At 38.3% G+C, this 24,467-nt stretch overlaps 3 protein-coding genes across 13 annotated transcripts in view; 1 reads left to right on the top strand and 2 right to left on the bottom strand.

Moving 5' to 3' along the window:
* tmem117 (transmembrane protein 117) overlaps nt 1-2,772 on the bottom strand; it is a 38,002-nt gene extending 35,230 nt beyond the window's left edge. Inside the window, exons 1-2 of one of the 9 annotated variants that reach the window (XM_081712177.1) lie at nt 244-2,251; nt 38-137 (exon numbers count right to left, since the gene is read on the bottom strand). Coding sequence is in view for 2 of the 9 variants with exons in the window: in XM_027001061.3 (XP_026856862.2) it covers nt 1,035-1,065 (31 nt within the window). In the remaining 7 variants the exon portion in view is untranslated. Of the gene's footprint in view, nt 1-37; nt 2,254-2,639 lie in introns of those variants that run through there. The other 8 variants (XM_081712179.1, XM_081712178.1, XM_027001069.3 and 5 more) reach the window with 8 other exon arrangements.
* Nucleotides 2,252-8,283, top strand: twf1a (twinfilin actin-binding protein 1a). Its single transcript, XM_027001073.3, has 9 exons — nt 2,252-2,381; nt 3,316-3,393; nt 3,644-3,822; nt 4,738-4,833; nt 5,021-5,125; nt 5,978-6,103; nt 6,741-6,891; nt 7,015-7,136; nt 7,396-8,283. Exons 1-9 carry the CDS (start codon nt 2,357-2,359, stop codon nt 7,564-7,566), a joined length of 1,053 nt encoding a protein of 350 aa, XP_026856874.1. The 5' UTR covers nt 2,252-2,356; the 3' UTR covers nt 7,567-8,283.
* Nucleotides 8,284-8,982: 699 nt separating this feature from the next.
* On the bottom strand, nt 8,983-15,947 carry irak4 (interleukin-1 receptor-associated kinase 4). Of its 3 annotated transcripts, none has more exons than XM_081712186.1 (11): nt 15,382-15,947; nt 14,803-14,945; nt 14,463-14,630; nt 13,233-13,393; nt 12,772-12,836; nt 11,866-11,980; nt 11,068-11,177; nt 10,547-10,733; nt 9,871-9,963; nt 9,626-9,784; nt 8,983-9,157 (listed from the first exon to the last, which is right to left on the bottom strand). In XM_081712186.1, exons 1-11 carry the CDS (start codon nt 15,540-15,542, stop codon nt 9,128-9,130), a joined length of 1,392 nt encoding a protein of 463 aa, XP_081568312.1. In that variant the 5' UTR covers nt 15,543-15,947; the 3' UTR covers nt 8,983-9,127. The 3 variants fall into 3 exon arrangements, with proteins under 3 accessions (XP_081568312.1, XP_081568311.1, XP_026856871.3); XM_081712185.1 differs by having other exon boundaries at nt 14,803-14,948; nt 15,382-15,943; XM_027001070.3 differs by having other exon boundaries at nt 9,901-9,963; nt 14,803-14,948; nt 15,382-15,939.
* Between the last annotated feature and the right edge of the window lie 8,520 nt (nt 15,948-24,467).

The following is a 24,467-nucleotide window of genomic DNA, read 5'->3' on the forward strand; positions in this document are numbered from 1 at the left end:
CTAAGATTCCCAATAATAAGAGACAGTATTAGATTACCCAGAAGGGATAATAATCATTTGGCATCGCAGGAAAACCCATGGCATATGAGTGCATCCGGACAGAGCCTTTATTATTAGGAATCAACCAACCTTTAGAGCTGAAGAAATACATTTGACTGGAGTGGTGTAAATACTTTCCCAATTAGTTCAAGAGAAAACAGAGGTATTAAAACAACTCAAATTATTGACAACGCAAATAATTACCTTGCAATATTTCTTAACTCTACATATTTTACAGAGCAGTATCAGCACGTTAATTTGCATTTTCAAAACAGAGATTTTCCCCGAGTCCACAAAAGTCAGAACATTCCACTCCAGAACAAGACACGGTTAACATATTTACTATAACATTCATTTACTAAGGTCTTTACATATACACATTTTTAGACATAGAGAAATATACGGTCACAAGGCAACTGTACAAAACCAAGCAGTCTATACATTTCAGTCGGAACTGCAAGCATGCTTAAATCCGCACTGCGAGCCCGATACCACCACCATGCAAAACAAACCCTCTACTCTTCAACTTCCCAAAATATCCGCGTATGAATGACGGTATGAAGCTCGGAATAGCACTACTGCTGGAAAATGCTGTATACTGTTGTGGCAATTTGTCTGCATGTACGTGATGGAGCCAAATATATTTACTAGAACAGCAGAAAATTTCACATTTTCCTAAGATCAAGACAAATCAACTAAAGCGACAAGCATAGATTTCACCCAGCGAAATACAAAGCAACATGCTTCGCAGTAGTCCGACTGGCTACTTGAACTTGGGGCTTACTAAATACATGCTCAAATTTCTTAGGATAACCTTATCATCTATTCCAGCTCTACGCGCAATTACAGCGCACACAGACAGACACGTTCTATGTGGGAAGCTTGGAAAAGCAAAACAGCTTGTTCGTTTCAGTGACTAATTTATGTTTAGTCATCCGAGCATTTTCTGCGAGAAAAGACAGCACATAGCAAACAAGAACGGGTTATTTTCTTACGAAGGCAGTCACAAAGCATCTTCGAGTTCATCACAACAGCGGTTACCACTGTCTAAAATGACGTTTCATTTATCCGCCTACAATTACACATCACCACTGCGAGTCGCAAATGAAGAGTCCAACTGAAACAATCAGAATTTGCCACACACAAGCCAATATTAGGTCGCTCAACGAGAAACCAGCAGAGCTAATAAAGTCTTATTAGAAAAAGACCCAGCCGTGCGTGCGGAGGCAGCCGCTAAACCCGCCCCACGCCTCTGGTCCCTACACCAGCGCCTCCCCCACACACGGTCTACCTGCTTCACGTTGCTTTGCTTTCGCTCCTTATACTGTGCACTGTGGACGCTCCCACACAAACTGTCTCGGCCTCACAGAGCACAAGCGACGCTAAACGATCGTGTTAGAGAGGGGAGGACGATGCAGTATGTTAGCACTGGAACCTGTTGGTGCCAGGACAGCCTCACATCCCTTGCCATCATTTCGGCGGACAAGTACAGCGAGGCTTTGCCTGGTCAGCACGTTGAAGAGTTGCGCGCCGTTAGTGGGCACCAGGACAGCACCGTAACGTATCCATCACACGTACACACGACGGTAGCTTCTATTGGAAAACACCTGGGCCCTACTTAATGCCAGACACACTAAACTAAATAAACCCGAGAGAACACTACAGATGTTTTCATTAGTAACAGTCAGCACTTGGGAAAACCAATTTGTGGCCAAGATCAGTAAATGATTAAATATGGTAGCCTTCCACATTCATGCAAAAAATAAAGTAAAAAATAAATAAATAAAAAATCTAAATTTACGTCGATCTTGATCATAGTGAAAAGCATCAGACGGTCGGCACAGCTACCATGTAGTGAACTCTCAGTAGAAATACGGCCACGCTTTAATCTGGCCTACAGTTTCGGTGGAAAAAAAAAAAAAAAGTTTTCCACAATTTCTCTTCGCTTTAGTGACAGGTGTACATTCAGTAAGCACGAAGCATTCGAATAAAAATCCGATTTCAATTCCTAAAAAAACAGAACAGACTAAACCAGTCTGGATCTTTGAAATAAACTGAAACACTGATATGGCTTTACAATAAAGTAGCGACAAGTAACTAACGTTGTAGTTACGACGTTATCGTAAACTAGAATCCCGTTTCCTAAAAGCAGTTCGACAGATTTTCGATAAAAACCCGTTCCACTGCACGCGCAGAAAGCCAGCAGGCCCTCAGACCGTGACGTCACAGAGCGGAGCCCGTCACCTGACCACAGCTCCGCTTCCGGCTTTCTGAGTCTTCTCGCCCTCTGAGATCTACCGCTTGACCAAAAGAGATAATGTCCCATCAAACGGGAATTCAAGGTAAACGTATATATATTTTTTACAATTTTAGTCTTAAAATGATAGTTCCCCTCATCAAACAGTGCTTTTAAAAAAAGATTATTATATAGAAAGTGCCACTGAAAAAACAGCATTGTTTTAGACTGTGCACAAACAGTAATCAAATCGTGGTAGCTAGTTAGCTAACGCTAGCTCACTGGGTTCTTTTGAACGATACTATACTGGTTTGCTTTGAGTATGCAGGCGTTGTACAACAGTTTTAAGATCAATAATTCGTACATGTTGGGTTTACGGTGTGCTGACAAATAGCTACCTCATCCCAGTCCGTGTGCCTCGCCTCGTTTCTCCACAAATTTCGTGTTCCTGTATTGCAGTTGCAGGATGTTAAAGCGCCAACGCCTTGGCTTACACCTGCATAGCTGGGCACCTGGTGAAAGGCCACAGTTAAAGAAGCTATTGGCCAGGTCTCTTATAAGACGGTGAATTAGTTATTCATAATGTGAATGACAACGGTCTGACTTTTATCCTAATAACAGCAACTTGTCTTTTCAAGGCAAGGCTTTTTTATTGTACTGCGACCTCTACGTTTTCCCGCGGTGAACTTGGGTTTAAAACCACATATTCATTTCGTCTTTTAGCTTTCGTTCTACTGACTCATTCAATTATTCTGTGCTGCTCGCGTTGTTTATGTGCAACGTTGTCAACCTCCGCACGTCTTTTCATGACTGACAAGTATATTGTATGGAATGACGCTTTCTTTTGGGTTTGGCTGTTTTGGAATATAACGCCCTGGGAGGGGCTAAAATGGATATTGTTCTGCACTTCATTTCACAGATGTGGAATTCACCATTCAGCTGCTGTAACAAAAGCTGTTGGTCATACACTGTGTTAGAAAAATGAAATGTATTGGCAGTATTTTCTTTGTTGTTCAGTCTTGTACCTTCTTGTCTTTAAGCTTCTAGGCAGGTAAAAGATGTCTTTGCCAATGCCAGGAATGGAGATTATAGAGTTCTGAAGATTGTGATTGAAGATGGTAAGGAAACCACAGGTTCCCTTTCTGTGTACAGTGAAAGACTAGTACTAGGATCATTTACCTGAAACTAACAGGGTAAAGCTCATATAGCAAAGAGTTATGGTACCAAAACATACTGCTCATTTAACTGCACTGTACATAATGCTCATGCAATAAACCTATATAAGTACTGCATAATTGGTACAGCTTTAATTTTAGTGAAATCCCCACAAGCACAATTTTACTATTCCTCATTTTTTGTACTTTATAGAAGAGCTAGTACTGGGTGACACCAAGCAGGCATCTCGGAGCTGGGAGGAAGATTATAATTCCCTTATCCTTCCTCTCCTGGAGAACAACTTGCCATGCTATGTTTTATATAGGCTGGATTCCACCAACAGTATGGGACATGAGTGGGTGTTCATCGCTTGGTCGCCAGACCACTCTCCTGTAAGCATGCTTTTTTGTGATGTGTTAAATTGATGTAAAAAGATAAAGGCTTTTTATCTTTGAGTTGTTTTATTTTGAGTTTTTATTCTGTGTTTTTTAAACCCTGTCTTCTGGCCAGTGTTTGAGAGTGTGAGTGTTAGAAAGCTGGTTCTCACATATTGGTTTCCTCTTACATTTCTTTTATGAAGGGAGGCTGTAAAGCACCTGACATCATCAGTGACTGGCTTAGCAAGAGAATCTGTTGCCTGAAGCACAGTGCTTTAGCCAGTCAGAATGCAGGGGAGTTGCAGCTTAGCATTTATACTCAGGAAATTGCTATAACAAGTTTAGACTTGCCACCACAATTCTGAGTGTGTATGAGGCAGTACAGATTTTATCAAGATTTTATCATAGCTGCATTCAGTTTGCTGTTCCTCTTGTGTTGCTGTATCCAGAATTTCCCATAAGCAGCATTACTTTCCAAACAAGCGAAGTCTGGGCTACTAGACATCTTTAATGCTGCACATAAAAACAAAGAATCCTAGATGTAGCATTTCTGCAGTGATTGTGTTCTAGGTCTTCTGCCCAGACATGCTCCAGTTTCAGTTCTTTTTCAGCTAAATAGCGTGCGTTAAAGCAGGAGCTGTTTTACTTGACTAAAGAGCATATTGCACGAGCATGTTGCATTTCTGTTTTCACTGAAGAGTCAAAAAGGTTTTTGCAGCTCTAACAGAATCTGTATTCAGTCTAGAGATGATATAAAACGAGTAGAAGAAAGATGTCATTAGTTGCTATTCTGATTTCACGCATGATGCTGTGGTAGAAGCCTTAGGGAATAACTAAACCCACAGAGCACTGTAAAGCACATTTGTCTATAAGATATTATTTGTGTTTGCTTTCTGTTTCATTTTGATTTCTTTGTGTGGCTCTCAATAGGTGCGCCACAAAATGCTTTATGCTGCTACCAGGGCAACTCTGAAGAAAGAGTTTGGGGGTGGCCATATTAAAGATGAAATTTTTGGCACTGTGAAGGTATGTAAATTAGATTATGAAATAAACTCCAGAAGTCTTATTTAGAAATCATAGAAATTAACTGATTTAGTTTTTTTTATTTTTAAAAATTTTTTTTTTTACAGTGGACATTTTCATGTGCCAAAGCATGTTTATGTGCATCTGAACAATGAGAGAGGCAACATTTCTTCCCTCTTGTTCGTTTTAGGATGATGTTTCTCTCAGTGGTTACAAGAGATACATCACTTCCCAGTCTGCACCTCTCCCCCTTACTGCAGCTGAAGAGGAGCTCCGACAAATCAAGCTGAGCGAGGTACACATGCATGCACACCCCTCACTGAATATCTCCTAAAACTCAAATAATGAACATAAGTTAAAATGATTAATTATGATACCTGTGGTTTGGGCTAAACCCATATTGGTACGCATTTGAAACCAGAGCACTCTTTAGGCAGCAATATCCCAGGTGCTTTTAAAGGGAGCAAATAATAATTTGCTGTAAATGCAGTTCAATGTTTTGAATGGGAATTGTGTGTCTTTATCCATACCAAATAAGGAAATGCACTGAACATGCTGAGCTGTGACTCTTCCTCAAAGTTACTCAGTCAGAGAAGTTGGCTTGCCTTGTCTGTCTAATAGCCATCTTTAGAGAATAATGCCCCATTAGTCTGAATGATGTTCAAAGATTTTAGTTTTTCATGTGGATCTGATGAAGCTTGGTGTTATTAGTTATTGATATAAAAATGTTTGTTGTTTGCTAAAATCTTTTTTGAATTATAAAATATCCACGACCAAAACTGGTCTGTGTATGCTGAAGAACAGTGTCTTCAAATTTATAGTCAGACTGAACTAGCAAATTGATCCCACAAATCACAAGTTCAAAAAAAAGTGCAAAATTCAGAAGCTCTACTCAATAACCTGTAGCTACTTTTCAAGGAGATCATCAAGAATGGTTGTTTGTGTTTTTTCAGTGTTACTTATTAGTGAACATTTGAGGATTATTACTGTGTGCGCGTGCATGCATATATATATATATATATATATATATATATATATATATATATATATATATATATATATATATATATATATATATATATATATATATATATATATATATATATAAATATTGAGCTTTGCTGAAACTAGCTACCTGTGTGCGCAGGTTCAGACTGACATTGGCGTGGATACTAAGCAGCAGACCCTGCAGGGTGTAGCTTTCCCTTTGCATGGGGATGCCATGGAGGCACTGCAGAAGTTTAAGGACAGAAAACTCAGCTATGTGCAACTGGTAAGGTCACTACATACACTTCCTTTGGTTCATCACTAAATATGAGTGATGCATGGAAGTTCCCACAGCCTTGCTGTGCAAATTCTCTAAAAGGTCTGCAGAGCAGACAGGAAATGATGCATTCCTCTTTGGCGATAAATGTTGTGCTTTAAGCCTCTCAGCACGATTCCTTGTCCTGAATCATCATCCTTTTTTTCCACCTGACGATAATACATTTTTTAGTTTATGAAAGAGACACGTGTAGGGGATAATTCACTCTGAAATTCTAGTTGTTGGTTTTTTGTTTTTTTTTCCTACATTATCACACCTGAGTTAATTTGTCAAGTAATTTTCAGGTCCCTCATGAGCTTAGTGAGGGGTGAACAGGCACAAGCAGACACAGCATGATGCCCCTCCCTCTGGCACTGCAGATCCTTGCTGAATCAGACTCAGCAACAAAAAATTACTCTAATTACATATTGTATAGTCTTCCCCAGAGGAAGGCTAGGGAAAGGGCTATATTATCTATCCTGATGGATAGAGTGGCTGTCATATGTATTAGAAGACATTTCTAGAAAAAAAATCTTAATCACTCTTTAAAATCTAAAAAAAAGGTGCTCTGTCAGTGTTAACCATGCTTATGCATTTTTCATTTCAGAAAATTGATTTTGAAAAGGAACGCATCATGTTGTCAAACACTGACCCGGCAGAAATAAGAGATTTGCCCAAGAGGATTCCTAAAGATGCTGCCCGCTACCACTTTTTCCTCTATAAACATTCGCATGAGGGAGACCACCTGGAATCTATAGGTAAACATTTTTGGTCATGTTTTTGTTCATGTAAGTTAAAAATGTTTCTCCAAACATGGAGAAAACCCTTTTTTATTTTCCTTATTGCTTTCTTCTTTATCATAACATTTTTGCCTGCTGCAGTGTTTATATACTCGATGCCGGGCTACAGCTGCAGTATTAAAGAGAGGATGCTTTACTCCAGCTGTAAGAATCCTCTCCTCGACATGCTGGAAAGCAAACTGCAGATGGATATTGAGAAAAAGGTATGAACTTGGAGAATAATTGTATTTTACTGGTGAAAGTAAGTGATCACTTGGAGATAATGGATTCTTCATCTTTTTTATTTATAGATGCCACACTGAACATTTTACAGGAATCTTGTTTATATTAATAAAAGTAATGTCTAGCAGTTCCTGCTCTGGGTTTAATCTTAAATTGAATACCATTTTTCCATTTTATATGGGACTCGTTGGATAGATTATCCGCCTCTGTCTCTTGCTATCTCCACCCCCCCCAACACAGATTGAAATTGATAATGGCGATGAGTTGACCGCTGACTACCTGTATAATGAGGTCCACCCCAAACAGCATGCACACCGGCAGGCCTTCGCAAAGCCCAAAGGTCCCGCTGGAAGGAGAGGGGACCGCAGGATCACTCGCCAGCCCGGTGACGGCGACGAAGCGGACGATTAAAGCCCACATGAACAAAGCCCTTCTGTGCTCCTCTGGAACATTCCAAACGATGTTCACATAAAGCTATCCCCCTTTATAAAATATATCCCCCTGTCCCCAAAAATAGGCACAGCTACAAGACAACAGCCTCATGAGCTATGCATACATTGGAACACTCTCACATGATGGTTTGACTGCTGTAGCCTGAGTTGTTGTAGAGAAGTAGTAGGAGAAGAGTTTCATGCATGGCTATGGTTAGGCCAGTAATCAAATCTCAATCCAAGTGAAGATTTTTAAAACATATGTGGTGTAGATGTACAAAAAATATTCAAATCAAGCATAAAAAAATGTAAGCACCAGCATGAACACTTGGTAGTTTGTAATCATATTAGAAATTTGCCATTTGCACAGTGGGATTATGCTTTGATGGTAGCTCATGAAAAATATGAATATGCATTGTGGAAAGGTCAGCAAGTGCTGTATGAAGTGTAATGTCATGGTTACTGTTTAGCTTAAACATGTGAGCTCTTAAATGTGAACAAGAACAAAAAGACCTCCATAAAATCCCATTCCTTCCATTCCAACTTTAGGGTCTGTAATATTTCTGTATTTTCATGAGACCTGTATGTCTTATTCACCACAAACAGCTGTAAGTTCACACTTACAGCCTACGTTTGGTCAATATAAAATCCAACATTGTTTTTTTATAACAAAATAAAAGTCCCATTTTTGATACAACTGACTGTCACATTCTCATGTGCCCGTTTGCCAAGAAAAATATTTTCCTATGCAAGTGATAGTTGTTCTCTGTTCAAAGATTTTCATCTTGTCATGATTGTACATGCTGTCTGTAGCCTTGACTTGGGTTGGGGTTAATTTCAATGACAAGTGTCCAGTTAGTAACATACAGTGCACCAGCTGGGGAAAAAGAAAATCATTACAATGACACATTTCACTTTGGGTGGCAATGAATAAAGGAGAATACCTGGCTTCAGAATCCTCTCAGCTGCTGGAACAATCCTCACTGTAATTTATATTTTAGCATTAGCTCATTTAAAATGAAGCTGGATTGAAATAACCCCAGCCCTGCTGTCCACTGGTCCCTAAGCTGCTAGTCACTGAAGAACTGCAACAGCTACTACTGCTTTTTAAAAAGCACTGGTGCAAATGCTGCACTGTAGCACAAGGTGTCTGGAAAACTAGTAATGTCACAAAATACAAGCCACTACGGACACTCACATGTACTGAAAATTAATGAAACTTATTTAAACATCTGTTATCTGTACAAAGTGATGCCATTCCCATGTTTACTGAACTGGATAATGATTTATGTCTCATTGGTGGGCTTGAGAATGCTTTTCACTGTAAAGTGTTTTTTAAAAGAATAAAATATTTAAATCACAAATGATTTCTTCATTGCATACCATCAGTCTAATATATGATGATGTAAACATTCTTTAATAGGGAAGTATGGATTAACTAAACATTTTTTAAATGTGCAAAAATATTTACATACATTTTGATTCCTAATTATACACTTCACACAAGTACAAGTTGTGTCTCGTAGTTCCACTGGTTGGGTCTAAATAAAATCCTCTAGTTCAGTGAGTACCTACCAAATGAAAAGAAGAAAGTAAATACATGCATAATGAACATTCTAGTCAGTGCTTTATGATCCATACATGAATTATTCACTTCATATGCGTGATAACACTCCATTCAAAATGTTAAATTGATACATATAGTAACCACAGAATAGTTTTGTAGCACAGCTCTGCTTTGTCCTAAAGCAGTTTTTAGTTTCTTAGCTAAAATAATGCTGGTCACATATACCCCTTACATTAGATTCAGATTAACCTGTGACTGTGAAAAAGGAACATAAGATAATCTATTTTTAAAGTAAGCACCCATAATATAGCTACAGCATAGAAAATAAAAACAGAACAGACAAGACAGCTGTATAGGCCAAAGTAGCAGGACGGACGGACTGACGGATGGACACACACACACACACACACACACACACACACACACACACACACACACACACACACACACACACACACACACACACACACACCTCCTTCAGCAGAGGCCTTCTGTTCTTCCTTTCACTCAGACACCTGCTGGCCACACTGTACATCTTCTCCACACAGTCCATATCCCAACCCTCCATTTTGTTATCTATAAACTCCTGCAGTGTAATCTCTTCATCGTCTATCTCATCCTTCATCTCCATCTGAAAAAAGACAACAATTGTGCTGCTACAGAGATGTACAGAACTTTATCTAGAGTAAGAGATAGTGTTGATTACAGAGCACTGACCAGCACTGACCAGCACTGACCAGAACTGACCAGAAGCTTTGGATCCCGGTTTTCATCAACTGGAGGAAGTCCAGACAATATTTCCAGCAGCACCTGAAAGAATCAGCACGTTGTGTTGAACTTATCCTAGATGAACTAAACACATGCTGCTTCTCGTTGGCTCTGTAAGCAGCCATTAAAGGCCAGCTCCACGGCCCCCTACAGGGGCAGGTTGGCTGCTCTACTGTTGACAGTGTAGCTCACTCTTGCCTTGACGTCTCAGATGGTTTCACTTAAACTATCCATATGCTGCAGGGTGTATTCATTTTATAAGTGTACAATTAAAGAGTACATTGCATCTGTTTTCATGCATATTTATGAGCTACCCTCTATCCTATTCATTACCAGTCAGTCTCTGTCTGCAGTACCACGGCTGATATTATGTGGGTGTTGGAATGTTCCCAACACAGCAATGACACTATCTCATAGTGCTAGAGGTTCTTGCAAGTGTCAGCATCACTGCTAGTTTGATAAAAAAATTATGTTTGAAAAGTGACATAATAAAGGATGACAACACAAATTTTGGCCATGGCTGAAGTTTTTAATTGTACATATACAAGATGTTCCTAAATGTTTTTAATAAAGTGTAATAATAAATCATGATAATAATAAATAAATAGCACCCAGTAGAACATACCACTCCAAAGCTGAAGACATCTGATTTAGGTGTGATCTCTCCTCTTAGAGCCTCTGGTGCCATATAAGCTGTTGTACCCACAATTCTTTCAGTTATTACTGTCGTGCACGAGCGCTTAGATGAGGCACGTGTTAAACCAAAATCTGAAATCTTCGGAATGAAGTCTTCATCCAACAAGATATTCCCACTTTGCGGAAAACCACAAAATCACAAAACATTATTTTCTTAAAATTATATTACTGCTTATTATGCTAATAAGTCAGTAAAGGTATTTGAATGGAAGCTACTGAAACAGTGCTACTGAAATTGTGAATAATTTGTGAATAATAATTAGGACAGTAATAGAAAAAATAGAACAGTGATAATTATGCAATGCTAGTACTGGGAGCTCATCATTCAAAAGACTATATATGTAGCACTATGCAATGGGCACATACATATATAAGAACAAGCTTAAATAAGCAGAGCACCACAGTCCTCTAGGAGTAATACCAATGTAACTGAACTGTGATGGTGAATACCTTTTTACATCTCGATGTATGTGGTTCTGGTGGTGAAGATATTCCAGGCCCCTGGCTGTGCCCAGGGCTACGGCACACCTCACCTGCCATGGGAGAGGAGTACTGCCCTCCTGTAAAGAGATTTAGTCCGGGCATTTATTCTTGGCAGTGTCTCTTACCTGCTGATAACTATGTGCAGTCTAAATTCCATGGTGATACAACGATGACACAAAAAATATTAAGATATCAATGGCCATAGCAGAGTCTCTAGGAGGGAAAAGGTTTTTTTAAGAGTTTTGAGTTGGGCTGTGGTATTCTGGATGTATCAGTTTAGGAACTGTTGTAACTTAAATGGTATAAAAGTACTGTACAGTTGGAAGAACCATAGCAATGACAACAACGGCACCTGGAAACATTAAATTTGGTGTTACATAGTAGTAAACTACTTTAAAGGCAGTAGTGTACAACTGAACTTTCAGATTTCTTCATTCTACCCCTCATAGATAAGGCCAAATGCCAGAGAGTTGTAGGTCATTCTGTTCCTGCCTTTCCAACGTACATTGACTGCCAAGTAGAACCTTTCCAGGATTAACCTTTACAAAACCCCTAGAAGGGTTTTATATATATATATATATATATATATATATATATATAAATAAAAAGCGCGCACACACACACACACACACACATACATACATATATATACATACATACATACATACATATATATATATATATATATATATATATATATATATATATATATATATATATATATAAAATTAGATGCTGGTCAAAACATAAAGAAACTTTACTCACCAAACATGCTAGTCGATCCAGTAATGAGCCGTTAGACATGTAAGCATAAACTAAACACGAGTGCTGGCCATCACTGGAATAACCAACCATATTTACCAGATTTTTGTGTTGTAACCTGAAAACAATACACAAGAAAAACATAAAGACACTAGAAAAAGAGCCAATTGTAGGAAATCATACAGTAGAAAGAGTGCAATGCATACAAATAGAAAAAGAATCAGTACTTAGCAGAACTAATATTAGTTGTTGCTCAAATAAATGCATCATCCAGCACGTAAGTAATTGGCATATACTTCAGTTCTATAGACTGTGAAATTGCCTAAATGATCTAATAGCCCTTTAAAAAAGTGCCAATACCATTAAAGCTGGCACCCAAAATATTCCACCCAAGTGCTATAGTTTTATTTAAAATCAATTGAAATGAATGGTATCAATTTAAAGCTCATGGCAGATGGGCTATGGGCTCTTACCCATAGCGACTTACATATTCCAGTATGACAGTATGTGTGTGCTCCCTTGGTAATTGAACTCATAACCTTGGTATTGCTCTATCTGCTCTAACATGTAACCTATGCAAATATTGTCCACATTGTCCAATAACGTACTGACTATACAGTGTGCACTTACAATGATCCCCTCTCGTCAATGTCACATTACACATGGCGGTGTTCACCACATTTCTGTGTGTTTGTTGTCTGGTTTGTATTGTCGGTTCTAATATGTGTATCTTCCTTATTTGTCTTTGCCCATGTTTGCTCTGTTCACCATTATACATAAATTCTATGTTCTCAAAAATTATCAAGATGATTTAAATGTTAACCGTCAATATGAGACAGAGATATAGAGAGACTAAAACAAAGTTAGACAAAGGGATGGATAAAGGAATGTTTGATACTATCATCTAACCTTTTCAACGTTTGAATCTCTTGAATGAACTGAGTCTTCAGGTCCTCAGGAGACATGTCATCTACCTGACATAGGAGAACAAAGAGAAAAACAGACACTTTAAAAACACAAATAACTGACCTCATTGCACAGTGCTCACGTTCGCATGTCTCACTGCAATGGACCTAGTAGATTAGCAAAGAAATAAGAAGCAGCCTGCAATTTATTAAGCCTAACGTCTTAATTTTAGTTGCACTTTAGTTTTATTCAGTGTTAGAAGGGATGTTAATTTTGGGACCCATGTGTCAGACAAATACAGTTACTCAATAAACAGAAAATTGAAATACACACAGATTTTATTTAACATGGGTTTTCCCCCTCATTAACGGTACCAAATACAATTTTTGTTTATATAAAATAAATATAAATACATATGTTTACAAATAAATATTCAACCTACTGTATAATCATTATTCACTTACTAAATTAAGTTTTTTCACTGCTACAGGTGTGCTGTTGAGGAGCCCCTTGAAGACAGTTCCGAACCCTCCCTCACCCAGTCTGCTGCCCCCTGCTGACACTGGACGGTCATCCCAGCTCTTTGTGATCTGTGTCAGTTCATGAAACGTGAAGGTGTAGAATCCTGGATTCAGGGTGAAACAGAGCAAAATTATTCCATGTGAAATATTACTTATAGTGTTGTGCAGATTATTTTCTCTCTTTTTTTGCTTAATGGTTTCATCATATGGAGTGTGCCTGGAATTTACGGAATAGAAACCATAATAGACTATATGGTACATGAGAGAAGAAAGTTTTAACTAAAACTATGCAGAATTGATGGCATGTGCATAGCTAACATGAAAGGCTTGCAATGCAGATTATTATGTATTTAAAGGATTAGCAGGAAGGTTTGGAGATGATCTGAAAATACCCCTCTTGAGGCCTGTTTCACAAAGCAGGATTTTTACTTAGCTAGTTTTAATCTTTTTAATATATAATTACGGATTTTCTGTCTCAAGATGGTGAAACATCACTTTTTTCTAAAGTACTTCGCCATGGAATCTTATGATACTCAACTAACCCCCTTAAGGACAGGCTAAATTCAGAATTATGGCTCATAAACAGATGATGGACTAATCAGCTGCCATATTCCTGGTGGACCAAATGTATCTTTCCCAGTATTCTGTGAAAATGACCTCACCATTCCTTGAAAATCCCATGAATATATGGGGGCACAAATTTTGAGATGGGCACTTTGCAAAGATACTTAAGATAAGGTCTTCTTTCACCCAGATTTGTCAAGTCTGAATTTGTTTTTACAAGTGACATTTTATTTAGTTCTTACACATTAGCATTGCAGCTGAAAAATATAGTGTAGCCTACAAACCATCAATTAAAGACAGTACATATAAATGTTACAGAGTTATTATAAATGACCTATTTAGCGTTTATATAACTTAATTAAGAAAGCAGATATCCAAACTAGCCTACACATCATTAATGTTGATTATTCCCCTCCAGCATTCAGTAAGCGATTGCTTTTTGCAGTTGTACACTAATGTCATGTTTCTCTGTTGAAACCTAACAAGTCCTGTTTATACCATTGGCCTTCCTTAACATGAATCCACCACAGACTTTACCCCACCTAATTCTGTCATTGCCGGAGCACAGTTGTGATGAATTACTGGAGAACAAAGTGTATCCAGTCATACCTTCATCTGTAGGTTCCCGATTCTCCTCTGGTCCTGTACTACTATCAGGTGCTGTAGAAGGTGCTTCTCGCTCTACAGCTACTGTGGTCAGTGGCTGAGTCTCATTCTTACAGTATGCAGTGGGAAGATCAGTTTCTGCTCTCCAGTTTGTGCAGTTTGTAACTATATCTAATTTCAGACACACACATAATAACCAGTATGCCACATCATAACATTAATTACAATGATTCTTCTTTCCAGTAACTCAAAAACATATTTATGGCCCTAAACGGTCTGGAGTATTTAGAAATCAGTCTTGCCATTGTTAAACTGTTGTTTTAATTGTTAAGAATTTTCTTGCCTGGTAAAAGTATTCTTGCAGGTGCAAACAACTTGTGTCTGTTAAGGATCTCAAATAGTTCACCTACAGTGCTGTCTGTGGTTCCCCAGTCAAACAGCAGCTCCACTGTAGGACTTTTACCTTGGGCCACCAACCTTTGAAATCTCCTTTGAAAACAAAAGTCAGCTCTGTAAAATCCATTCATCTCACATGTGAAGTGTACATAGTAACAAAGCTGAAATTTGCGATTACAGTCAAGACAATGAATCTGAGAGAACAGGCGAGGTGTCGTTCCCACTGAAAGCGTAATCTTTCTGGATACTCTATCACAGTACACCTTCCGAGTTGAGAGGTTGTGTTTGTGTAATTACGGAGCACTTTATGAACAAATCCCTGCTCAACCTCAAAGACATAATTTAAATGCTTCAGTGTTTTCTTCTGTTTGATAATGGACCCTAACAGGGAGACAACAGCGCTACTAAATCATAAATAAGCGTATTTTTCTCACAACCTTTACTACTGCTTTAGCCTTTCTATCGCAATGATATAACGGCAAAAATAAAATTTGTTTAGGGATAGGCTTAACTATTATTATCATACCTGACGTGCAACTGAGTGTACCTTGGCTCCCCCGTCGGTTTCTGTATATCCATCAGGACAGTCTTCCACTCATCGTGTGGGTCCAGGAAATCAGATAGATTTTTAAGAACAGAGTGTTTCAGCTTCCGAATTAATGTTTCAGATGTTACAGGGTTGCTCATGTTGAACCATAACAGTCAGGCCGGTTCTCAAACTTTACACCACTTTTATCGCTTTGAAGACCAACGTTAATAAAGATCCCGCTTACAAACCCAAATACTAAGACATTATTACGATGCTACTGTTGTTGCAAAATACTATTTGTGTGTGGGATTTCCCGAAATTAAGAAACTTCCTCATTTTAAGTCATTTCCCTTTTAAGCAGATATGTGTAGCAGTTATTAGATAACGCCCCCTAATACGGAAGCAAACTCGTTCAGAGTTTCTTCGCGTCGCATATGCGGCTCGAATGACCCCTTTCCAGACTTGAAAAGTGAAATATGTCAGCTAAACATAAATATCCCGAAGGGCCTTAATCACCACTTTCAGATATCGCCTAAATGTAACGTCGATGGTTTTATTCAATGCTCCATTTTGCCCTCTAATGGTCATATTTTGTACTTCGCCTCACGTCGCCCCACTGCCAGCCAGGAAATTCTTTTGAATATCAAAATATTCAAGAATATGAAGTCTTGGTATTTCAAAGTGCAGTTAAGTGTAATAAGTGCTACCTGTTTAGTAAGTAAATATGAACCTATATATAGAGTGACCAGTAGTGTAAAATGTATACGTCTTTAAATGAGATTTTCTTCATCTTATGGTTTTTGTGCTTTTCTTATCCCACAACACACTCTCTCTCTCTCTCTCTCTCTCTCTCTCTCTCTCTCTCTCTCTCTCTCTCTCTCTCTCTCTCTCACTATTCTACAGTAAATCTATCAAAGGCATAATTAAGCAGCTACTACTACTACTACTACTACTACTACTACTACTATATCCAGTGCCTTTCCATAAGATTTGTGTATTGTTCCTAAAGCACCCATTTGATCACCTGTATAGATGTATTTATTTAAAGTTTCTTCAGTTATGAGAGAGAGAGAGAGAGTGAGAGCGAGAGAGAGAGAGAGAGAGAGAGAGAGAGAGAGAGAGAGAGAGAGAGAGAGAGAGAGAGAGAGAGATTTGTTTATCTGATAGCAGGTTGAAATACTAAAGTAGTTTATTGGAATTAATACAGTTGGGGGATTTAATCATTTTTCTTTTTTAAAAGGTGCTACCGATATATGATAAAGCACAATATTAGCTTTGCAATAAATAGTGATTTAAGGCTTCGTGGACATGATGTTTAGGTACTGATTACACATCATTAATTCATAAGCAATATCTCTCCTTGACAACGGAGGGCAGTGTATGACTGTGAGTCCTTGTTATACTCACAGTGTTCCATAATTTAATCAACACGTTTCAACATGTTAGCTTTCAATTAGAGAAATGCTCTGAAAATGATTAATGGTGTTATGATGCGAAAGTCTGTATCGTATTGCAGCACTATACTATTCGAATTCTTAGTGGAATAAGGTATTTCTGTCCTCCCATATCTCACCACATGCCCCTGGGATGCAAATGCCATAGTGAGCCTTAGTAGAATTAAAGCTCTTTGTTACCATTTCACTTTGAAATATAATTAACCGTAGAGACTGTGAGAAACTGATCACAGACCAGAACTCTTATTTAGTTACCCAATATAACATTTAATTTGGAAGCATTAAAAGACATTATACAGCCAAGAAATAAAAGGCTGCGAGATGAGTGATTTGTAGTTTGTATGTCCCACATGTGAGGCATCTGTGTATTCACTACTGAATGTAATAAAAAGACCAACTTAATATGTTTTATGCATGAAAAAGGAGATGGAATAAGATATAGAGAGTGTTACAGACATAATTGTTTCATTATAAGTTATCCTCTGATTGCTTTGGCAATGCTACTACAAAACTATCATGCCAGTAAAGCCCTTTGAACTGAAGAGAAATATAGAGACCTTTAGTGCTTATATAGAACAAGAGGTCTAATGCAGAGATGCCAGAGCACCAGAACTGGTCAAAGCAGGACATATGATTGCCAGGACCCTACTGACAACAAAAGGGAAGTGTGTCGCACCAGCCTGTGAAGCAGTAACCAAAGCAACAGCACGGTGAGCCCTGTGATACATACTCAGACTGTGTGATGTGCAGCTGTCCTGTGATATTTTTCCTGGACCAACAGCAGTATTTCTGTATTGCACTTTTACTTCTTTTGCTCATTCTAAGAATAGTTAGTATAACTGAGACCGACAGTGAAGGCTTTACTAAGAGGAGTGTCGGAAACCTTGGCGTTTTTGTAGGACACCCTGAAAAAAGATAACTTTCAATATAATTTGATTTATGCTGTTGGGTTTCATCTTATAGCTAATATAAATGGGATCAAGGAGAGAATGTGCCATGAGAGAAACAGACTGACAGCCAAGAGAAGGGGCTGGAGTCTATAGCCATTATTTGTCTTTTTGTAAGACTCTTGCCAGCTTCCTCCCCCTCTCATTTTGACAGACAGGGTTAGCCGGTGGGGGGGGGGGGGTATTCTTTCTATCACTCTATTCTCCCTATCTCTTGATACTCTCCAAGCCATGTGTCAAAGGAACTGAAGACACACTATGCTGTTGCATTAAGCATTGTTATGAACACAGGTGCAAGACTGTGGCACAGTTATTGATTGGTTTGGACTAGGCCTGGAGTTTCATGTGAGAATTTATATATATATATATATATTTATGTGTTTGTTTAATTAAAGAGACACACAATAGTATGCCATACTAACTCACAAAAGGCTTAATCATTCATATAAGGAATATATACGCTCCCAGTTAGACCTGCTTAAGAGACTAACAGACGTTATATTAAATTATATATTATATTATATTTAGTGCATTTTAATCTGAAAAAAAAAAATCATGATGATTATTTTGTGTGTGTTTTTCACATGTTTAACCCAAATTAACACAATTAATTACAGTTAATTTACAAGCTATATAATGAATTGTAGTGTGCAGCTACCTGTAATTTATTAAATAATAGGATTCACTTCTCATGTTTCAGTTTTACTGCACAGAAAACAGTGGTGGCTTGTAGAAAGACTGCATATCACAGAAAAGCTTCTTGATGGAAGTAATTATTGTGCTATATGGTAAAAACATCAAGTGTGAATTTGTTCACACATGGTCAGCTATATGAAACTAAACTGAACTTGACTCAGGCTGTTTAAACATTCAGTAACCCACTCAAAGCCTTGTAGCTAGGTTTTAGGGCTACCACAAGCTCTAGCAGTCAGCGTTTGGGGACTGAATGTGTTGTCTTTTAGCTAAATCTTAACTAGAACACCCTCCTACTCAGTTCAGCCCTTTCCATTAGCTTTAAACTTTGACCAGTACCTTTCAAATGATTAATTTGGGTAGGAAGACTAAAACCCTTCTACAAATTGAAGTTTTACTTTTAATTTGATTTTCTATCTTATTTCTACTATTCACTAGGCTTAGAAACCTTCATATCACCATAAAGGGATAATCCACCAGATTTTAGAAAGCCTGCTCTTAATTTCTTCTGTCCTTTTGTTCAGGTACTGACAGGACACAGCCTTGAGTTAAGGCCTTGGGAATCTGAGTTCAGTTGGAGTTCAGGTGCAACATTTGATTGGTGGATAATCTTTCTCATTAGGTATAGTGAATCATTAATGAGAACTACCCACCACTAGTGGTGCTCTTTGGCTTAGAAGGCAGTGTATAAATATCTACTTTTCATTGAAGTTGCCCTTCACCTTGATCTGAAATCAGCTTTGCTGTTTCATAAGGTGAAGATTAAGACAGGGCACGTAGATTTTACACCAAAGGGTAATGTCTACTTCAAACTGGAAGCGGAGGGGGCCTGCCAGCTTGTTTTATATACCAGAATGGCCTGTATAATCCAAGGTTCCTCAGTACTAATCCATGCATGATTAAGCTCTAATGGCTTTTATTTTTTAATAAAACTAATAAACATCCTGTTGTTTCGTCACATGTTACATAAATTTAAAGAAAAGAATTAGATTTTTGTTATGGCTGAATATGCTATCTATGGAGTTTGATCAAGCCCAATATTGTCTGAAACGTCACAACACTCAGAACAGCTCCAAAAGACATTCTTACCTAACTTCACTCAAAGTTTCATGGCCAGATTCACTGAGACTTAAATGAGTAAAGTGAGAAATGAAAGATTAATTCATGATGCTTGTTAGCTTCTATTGTCTACATGTATGACCTAAGCCTTAACAGTGGGATGAGCAAATGTGATTCCACAGAGCAATTATAATAAAACCTTTGAGGATCTTCTTACCTGCTGTAATGACTGTGTAGCAGCCCAGGACTGTTTCTGTATCTTGGGAACTGTTTAATACACAGAGAGGCAAAAGGACATATCATCAGAGCGTGTAGCGTAGCGCATGTGCTGAAGAGCATGTGCTTTTTACAAGAGTGAAAAAGAAATGTATCTGGTCCATCAAATATTATACTCTCAAGAACATACACATACAGTGTGTACGTACTCAAGTGAAATATCCTTTGTTGTTTCACTAGAAAATCCATCTCACTTTCTTGACTGTATTATTTCTTTTTCTCTTTTGTTAGCTGTTTCCTCATTGTGGAGTTTGGTCTGACAGTGTCACAACAAGAGTAGCAGCTGAAAGGGAGCAGATACTCTTGCAGCTATTTTCCAGCTAAATAAATAACCCAACAGGCATAGCATTAGTTACATTTAGGTTAGCTGCAAGCTTCCTGAATGACTTCAAAGCACAGTATAAAACTCAGGTTAAATGACAAACGTAAAGAGACAGCTATTTCATTTTCAAAGTCCTGGCCATCTGGTCCCACACATTCTCTAGTAAACCAGTACGGACATGTATTGTAAAAGGATAGAGCTACTCAGGTGTTATACACTGTGTATATGTCTTTACATTCATATATCACTAACTTCAAACCATTGCTTTAAACCATCACACGGCTTCCAGATTAAGTTTAAAAACAAACACAAAGTACATGTACTATTGGACTGTATGTATTTCATTAGCTTGAATATAGTTTGAATATAGAAATGAAACTTCAGCTATGTTAGATGTAATGTCTTCAACAGTAGCCTTGTTTTTGACTTTTTACTCTTTTATTCTCCTGTGGCAATAGAAGAGTAAAAAAAAGTCAAATTGTGACAATATCCATTAATCTGGACTCTCTATTTACATGTCCACGTTGTCCACTGATTGTCTATAGAGCGACCAACTTATTTTAAATTAAAATGTATTTACGCCATTTCATATTTCATGATGTTGATACTGACATTAACTGTCCAGGGAAACATCCTCCACTGTTATGCCTGAAAGCATAACATTACTTCAAACCTACTCTCTCATCCATCTTCCCCTTCACAGCCGGTGGATAGTTTAGACCCTTAGCGTCTGTGGTCAGTCAGACTAAAAAACGGAAACATTCCTCAGTCGTTTACTTCGAGTCTCCGGGATAGCAATGTCATGCCTCAGCTCCCGTGCAACATAACTTCAGTCAAAATGTTCTTGGACAAACAGCTGTCTCATTTTGCAAATGTTATAGTGGCTTAAATTTTATATGGAGAATGCCCAATAAGATATAAATATATGCAGTACTATTGTATTCTCGACCAAGCAGTTTCATGTGCATGTGTTTGTCTAAGAATATGCTAATTCACAGTTCACATAAATGCATGCTTATGTTTGAACATAGCTGTTTACCTGTTGCATTTGGTGAATTTTCTAGTGTTTGCTGAATCCAAAAATAATTTAGGATAAGAAAACAAACAAACGAAAAAATATTACTTGAGGCCCATTGTGCAAAATGGAAGCCCAATTTCAATTCAAAAGTCAATTCTACGAGTCACTTTATTACATGTATTACTTAAAAATTACTCTATGTACACTTAGAGTAATAATGGGCATTATATAGATTTACTGATCTCCCTACCTACCTATCCAAAATGTCTTCTTCTGATCCCCCAGATAATTGTATAAGATCAATAACGCTTTATGCCCCTTACAAATTTAAACTGAATTAGACATAAGTTGCTCACATGATGTTCAAGTCATTTGGTTTGGAACACCAATCCTTCATGTTTTTATGGTTGCACACAGATATTTTGAGAACTGACTTACTCTGATATGACATTCTGTTTCAATTTAAAATCCCAAATTCTACTGTAACTTCTTGCAGTGGTATGGAAAATGGAGGGAAATCCAAAAACATGAAGGCAGTGAAGTGAGGAGACCATGCCTCATGTGGGGATAACTCCGAAACCTCCTGAGATGCACTTCATTCCATTCATCACCTGCCACTGTCATCTGAGTTGGGTTGGGCATGGGAGATTATCTCAACCCCCCACCTGAAATGGAATACCATGACTTAAAGCTCATTCCTCTTTCCTGCTTCTTTAAATGGTTAAAGCATCTTTCAATGCTGCCTGATTAGCTTAAACATATTACAGTGGACACTGTGTGCAAGGCTCTGTCAAGTATTCCAGTGATGATTTTCCCTAGACAAGACTTCCTTTAGTGGGAGTGTGAACTGTGGACTGTAGCAGCACTGGTTCTGGGTCCAAGGCTGAGCCTCTTTTTGACCTGCTCTTCAATTACTGACCGTGGCAGTCTCCTCTCTGCTCTAACGATGGTGCTGCTGAAGTTAGAAGCATATATATATATATATATATATATATATATATATATATATATATATATATATATATATATATATATATATAATACATACATAACTCGTGAAAATGTTAAGATAAAAAACTCAAAGAAAGAGCCCCAAAAGAAAAAAATATTTTATGCAATTAAATAGTATACATCTGTCTTAAAACAGAGGCTATACGTCATTTAAGATACATTTAATCAGACATATTGTTTAATGTGTTTTATTTCGCAAGGAAGGAATAGTTTTGTGCAATTTAACAATCTTGCCACCATGAGTCAAATTAGTACAACCAAACAGTTGTCTAAACCCCCATTTCATGAATTTGTTAGAGGTTGTGAGAAACATCACAAACGTTTTCCAAACGTCACATTTGACAAGTGAATTTGGTAGATAGTAAAGATTGTTACACAACTTAGCCCAGAAAGCACCAGTGCTTTCCAGGGGAAATATGTGGACACACTTCATCCATCAAAAAATCTCCCACAGCCCACACAGACATGAAGAGGAAGACCAGCCATTTTTATCAATGGACAGATAAAGCTAGTCTCCTGACTTATCTCCTACAGATGCCTTCCCAGACCCTGTGGTATTAGGGATATGTTCCAGTTTCTCATTGGTCCAGTGGGAGTGTGGAGATGGTATCGGTGTAGTGTGGTGGCGGCCGGCCCAGAAGGCTTTATTTGCCATCTGTGGTGTAACCATCTCCCCTGCCCATAAGACAAATGAGCAGTCTGGATCACCACTACAGATCTTAAAGGCAAACAATTAGGATAGGCCACCTGGGCCCCTATTCTTGACCTGAGTGATACCTGAAAGTGCTTAAATTTGGAAAAGGAAGCGAGTAAAACACCTCATAAACTTTTATTAAGCCTTGTCAGTTGACTGTGAATGAACAAAAGCACTTACCTCTAGTCATACTATTTTAAGTCTTCATAGAATAGTGCATAATAATAAAACAATAAAACCTGGCAATTTAGGAAGTCACAATGTAAAAGGGTTTAAGCAGTTCTTTTCTTGTGTGTGTGTGTATGTGTGTGTGTGTTTAATTTTTCAGTAAAAGGGTCATTTGTCTTGCTTTGCTGAAAGGTGTCATTATTCAGCGATGTCTTAATCTGTCAAGGGAAGGCTAGAGATCAAACTACAATTTGTTCTCTATGTACTGATCAGCCAACAACAGAGACACAATCAAGTCTATGCACATTATTCAGGCAAACCTACATGTGTATTTAGTCATTTAAAAAATCATTGTTCTGGCTCCTCCTGGTTCACTGGTTCACAATAAGAGCACACATGGAATGTAACTGGTTTGAGCAGGGCACTCATTCTTAACCAGACACTCACTCCGCTCACCACTGAGTCCTAACCATACACTCACTCCACTCACCACTGAGCCTTAACCAGACACACCTTAACCAGACAGTCACTCCACTCACCACTGAGCCTTAACCAGACACACCTTAACCAGACACTCACTCCACTCACCACTGAGCCTTAACCAGACACACCTTAACCAGACAGTCACTCCACTCACCACTGAGCCTTAACCAGACACACCTTAACCAGACAGTCACTCCACTCACCACTGAGCCTTAACCAGACACACCTTAACCAGACAGTCACTTCACTCACCACTGAGCCTTAACCAGACACACCTTAACCAGACAGTCACTCCACTCACCACTGAGCCTTAACCAGACACACCTTAACCAGACAGTCACTCCACTCACCACTGAGCCTTAACCAGACACACCTTAACCAGACAGTCACTCCACTCACCACTGAGTCTTAACTAGACACTCACTCCACTCAACACTGAGTATTAACCAAACACTGACCCCACTCACCACTAAGTCTTAACCAGACACTCACTCTAATCACCACTGAGTCTTAACTAGACACTCACTGCATTTACTGGACCTAGACATTCCTGGGATGCAGCTTTGGAGGTCTGACTGACATATCCCTTAGTCACAGGCCTTCTTCCATATTGACACCAGAATCTCATATGTATGCTTTTGAAATAGATCCAGATTTTTTTTAAAGATCAGGTCTTCTAAACTCTCCTGATACACTCTAGACTGGAAGTGAATGCTCATGTATATCTGCCTTTTTGTTTTCTCTTTCTATTTTTTAGATTTTAACATTGCATGGAATTCCCCCTGTATCTAAATCCAGTAATTATATTGTGTAATATGTCAAAACAGCTTCCACTTCTTTCTTGTTTTTGTAATCCCTCCCCTTTGAATGATAATACTGTTAACATATGCTTCGGATTTGCTGCGGTATATCTGTCATGTCAAAACTAATAATCATACGGCTTTGCCAAGAATAATAT

The sequence above is a fragment of the Electrophorus electricus genome, chromosome 4 (assembly GCF_041902795.1).
Source record: "Electrophorus electricus isolate QZ-2024a chromosome 4, ASM4190279v1, whole genome shotgun sequence".
Taxonomy (NCBI): domain Eukaryota; kingdom Metazoa; phylum Chordata; class Actinopteri; order Gymnotiformes; family Gymnotidae; genus Electrophorus; species Electrophorus electricus.

Coding starts and splice junctions, on each gene's coding strand:
- twf1a (XM_027001073.3), top strand. CDS start 2,357: ATGTCCCATCAAACGGGAATTCAAG. Junction 5,126..5,977: donor GACAAATCAAGCTGAGCGAG/GTACACATGCAT, acceptor CTGTGTGCGCAG/GTTCAGACTGACATTGGCGT. Junction 6,104..6,740: donor AACTCAGCTATGTGCAACTG/GTAAGGTCACTA, acceptor TTTTCATTTCAG/AAAATTGATTTTGAAAAGGA.
- irak4 (XM_081712185.1), bottom strand. CDS start 15,542: ATGAGCAACCCTGTAACATCTGAAACATTAATTCGGAAGCTGAAACAC. Junction 13,394..14,462: donor TCGGGAACCTACAGATGAAG/GTATGACTGGAT, acceptor CCCTGAATCCAG/GATTCTACACCTTCACGTTT. Junction 9,785..9,870: donor GTCAGTGCTGGTCAGTGCTG/GTCAGTGCTCTG, acceptor GTCTTTTTTCAG/ATGGAGATGAAGGATGAGAT.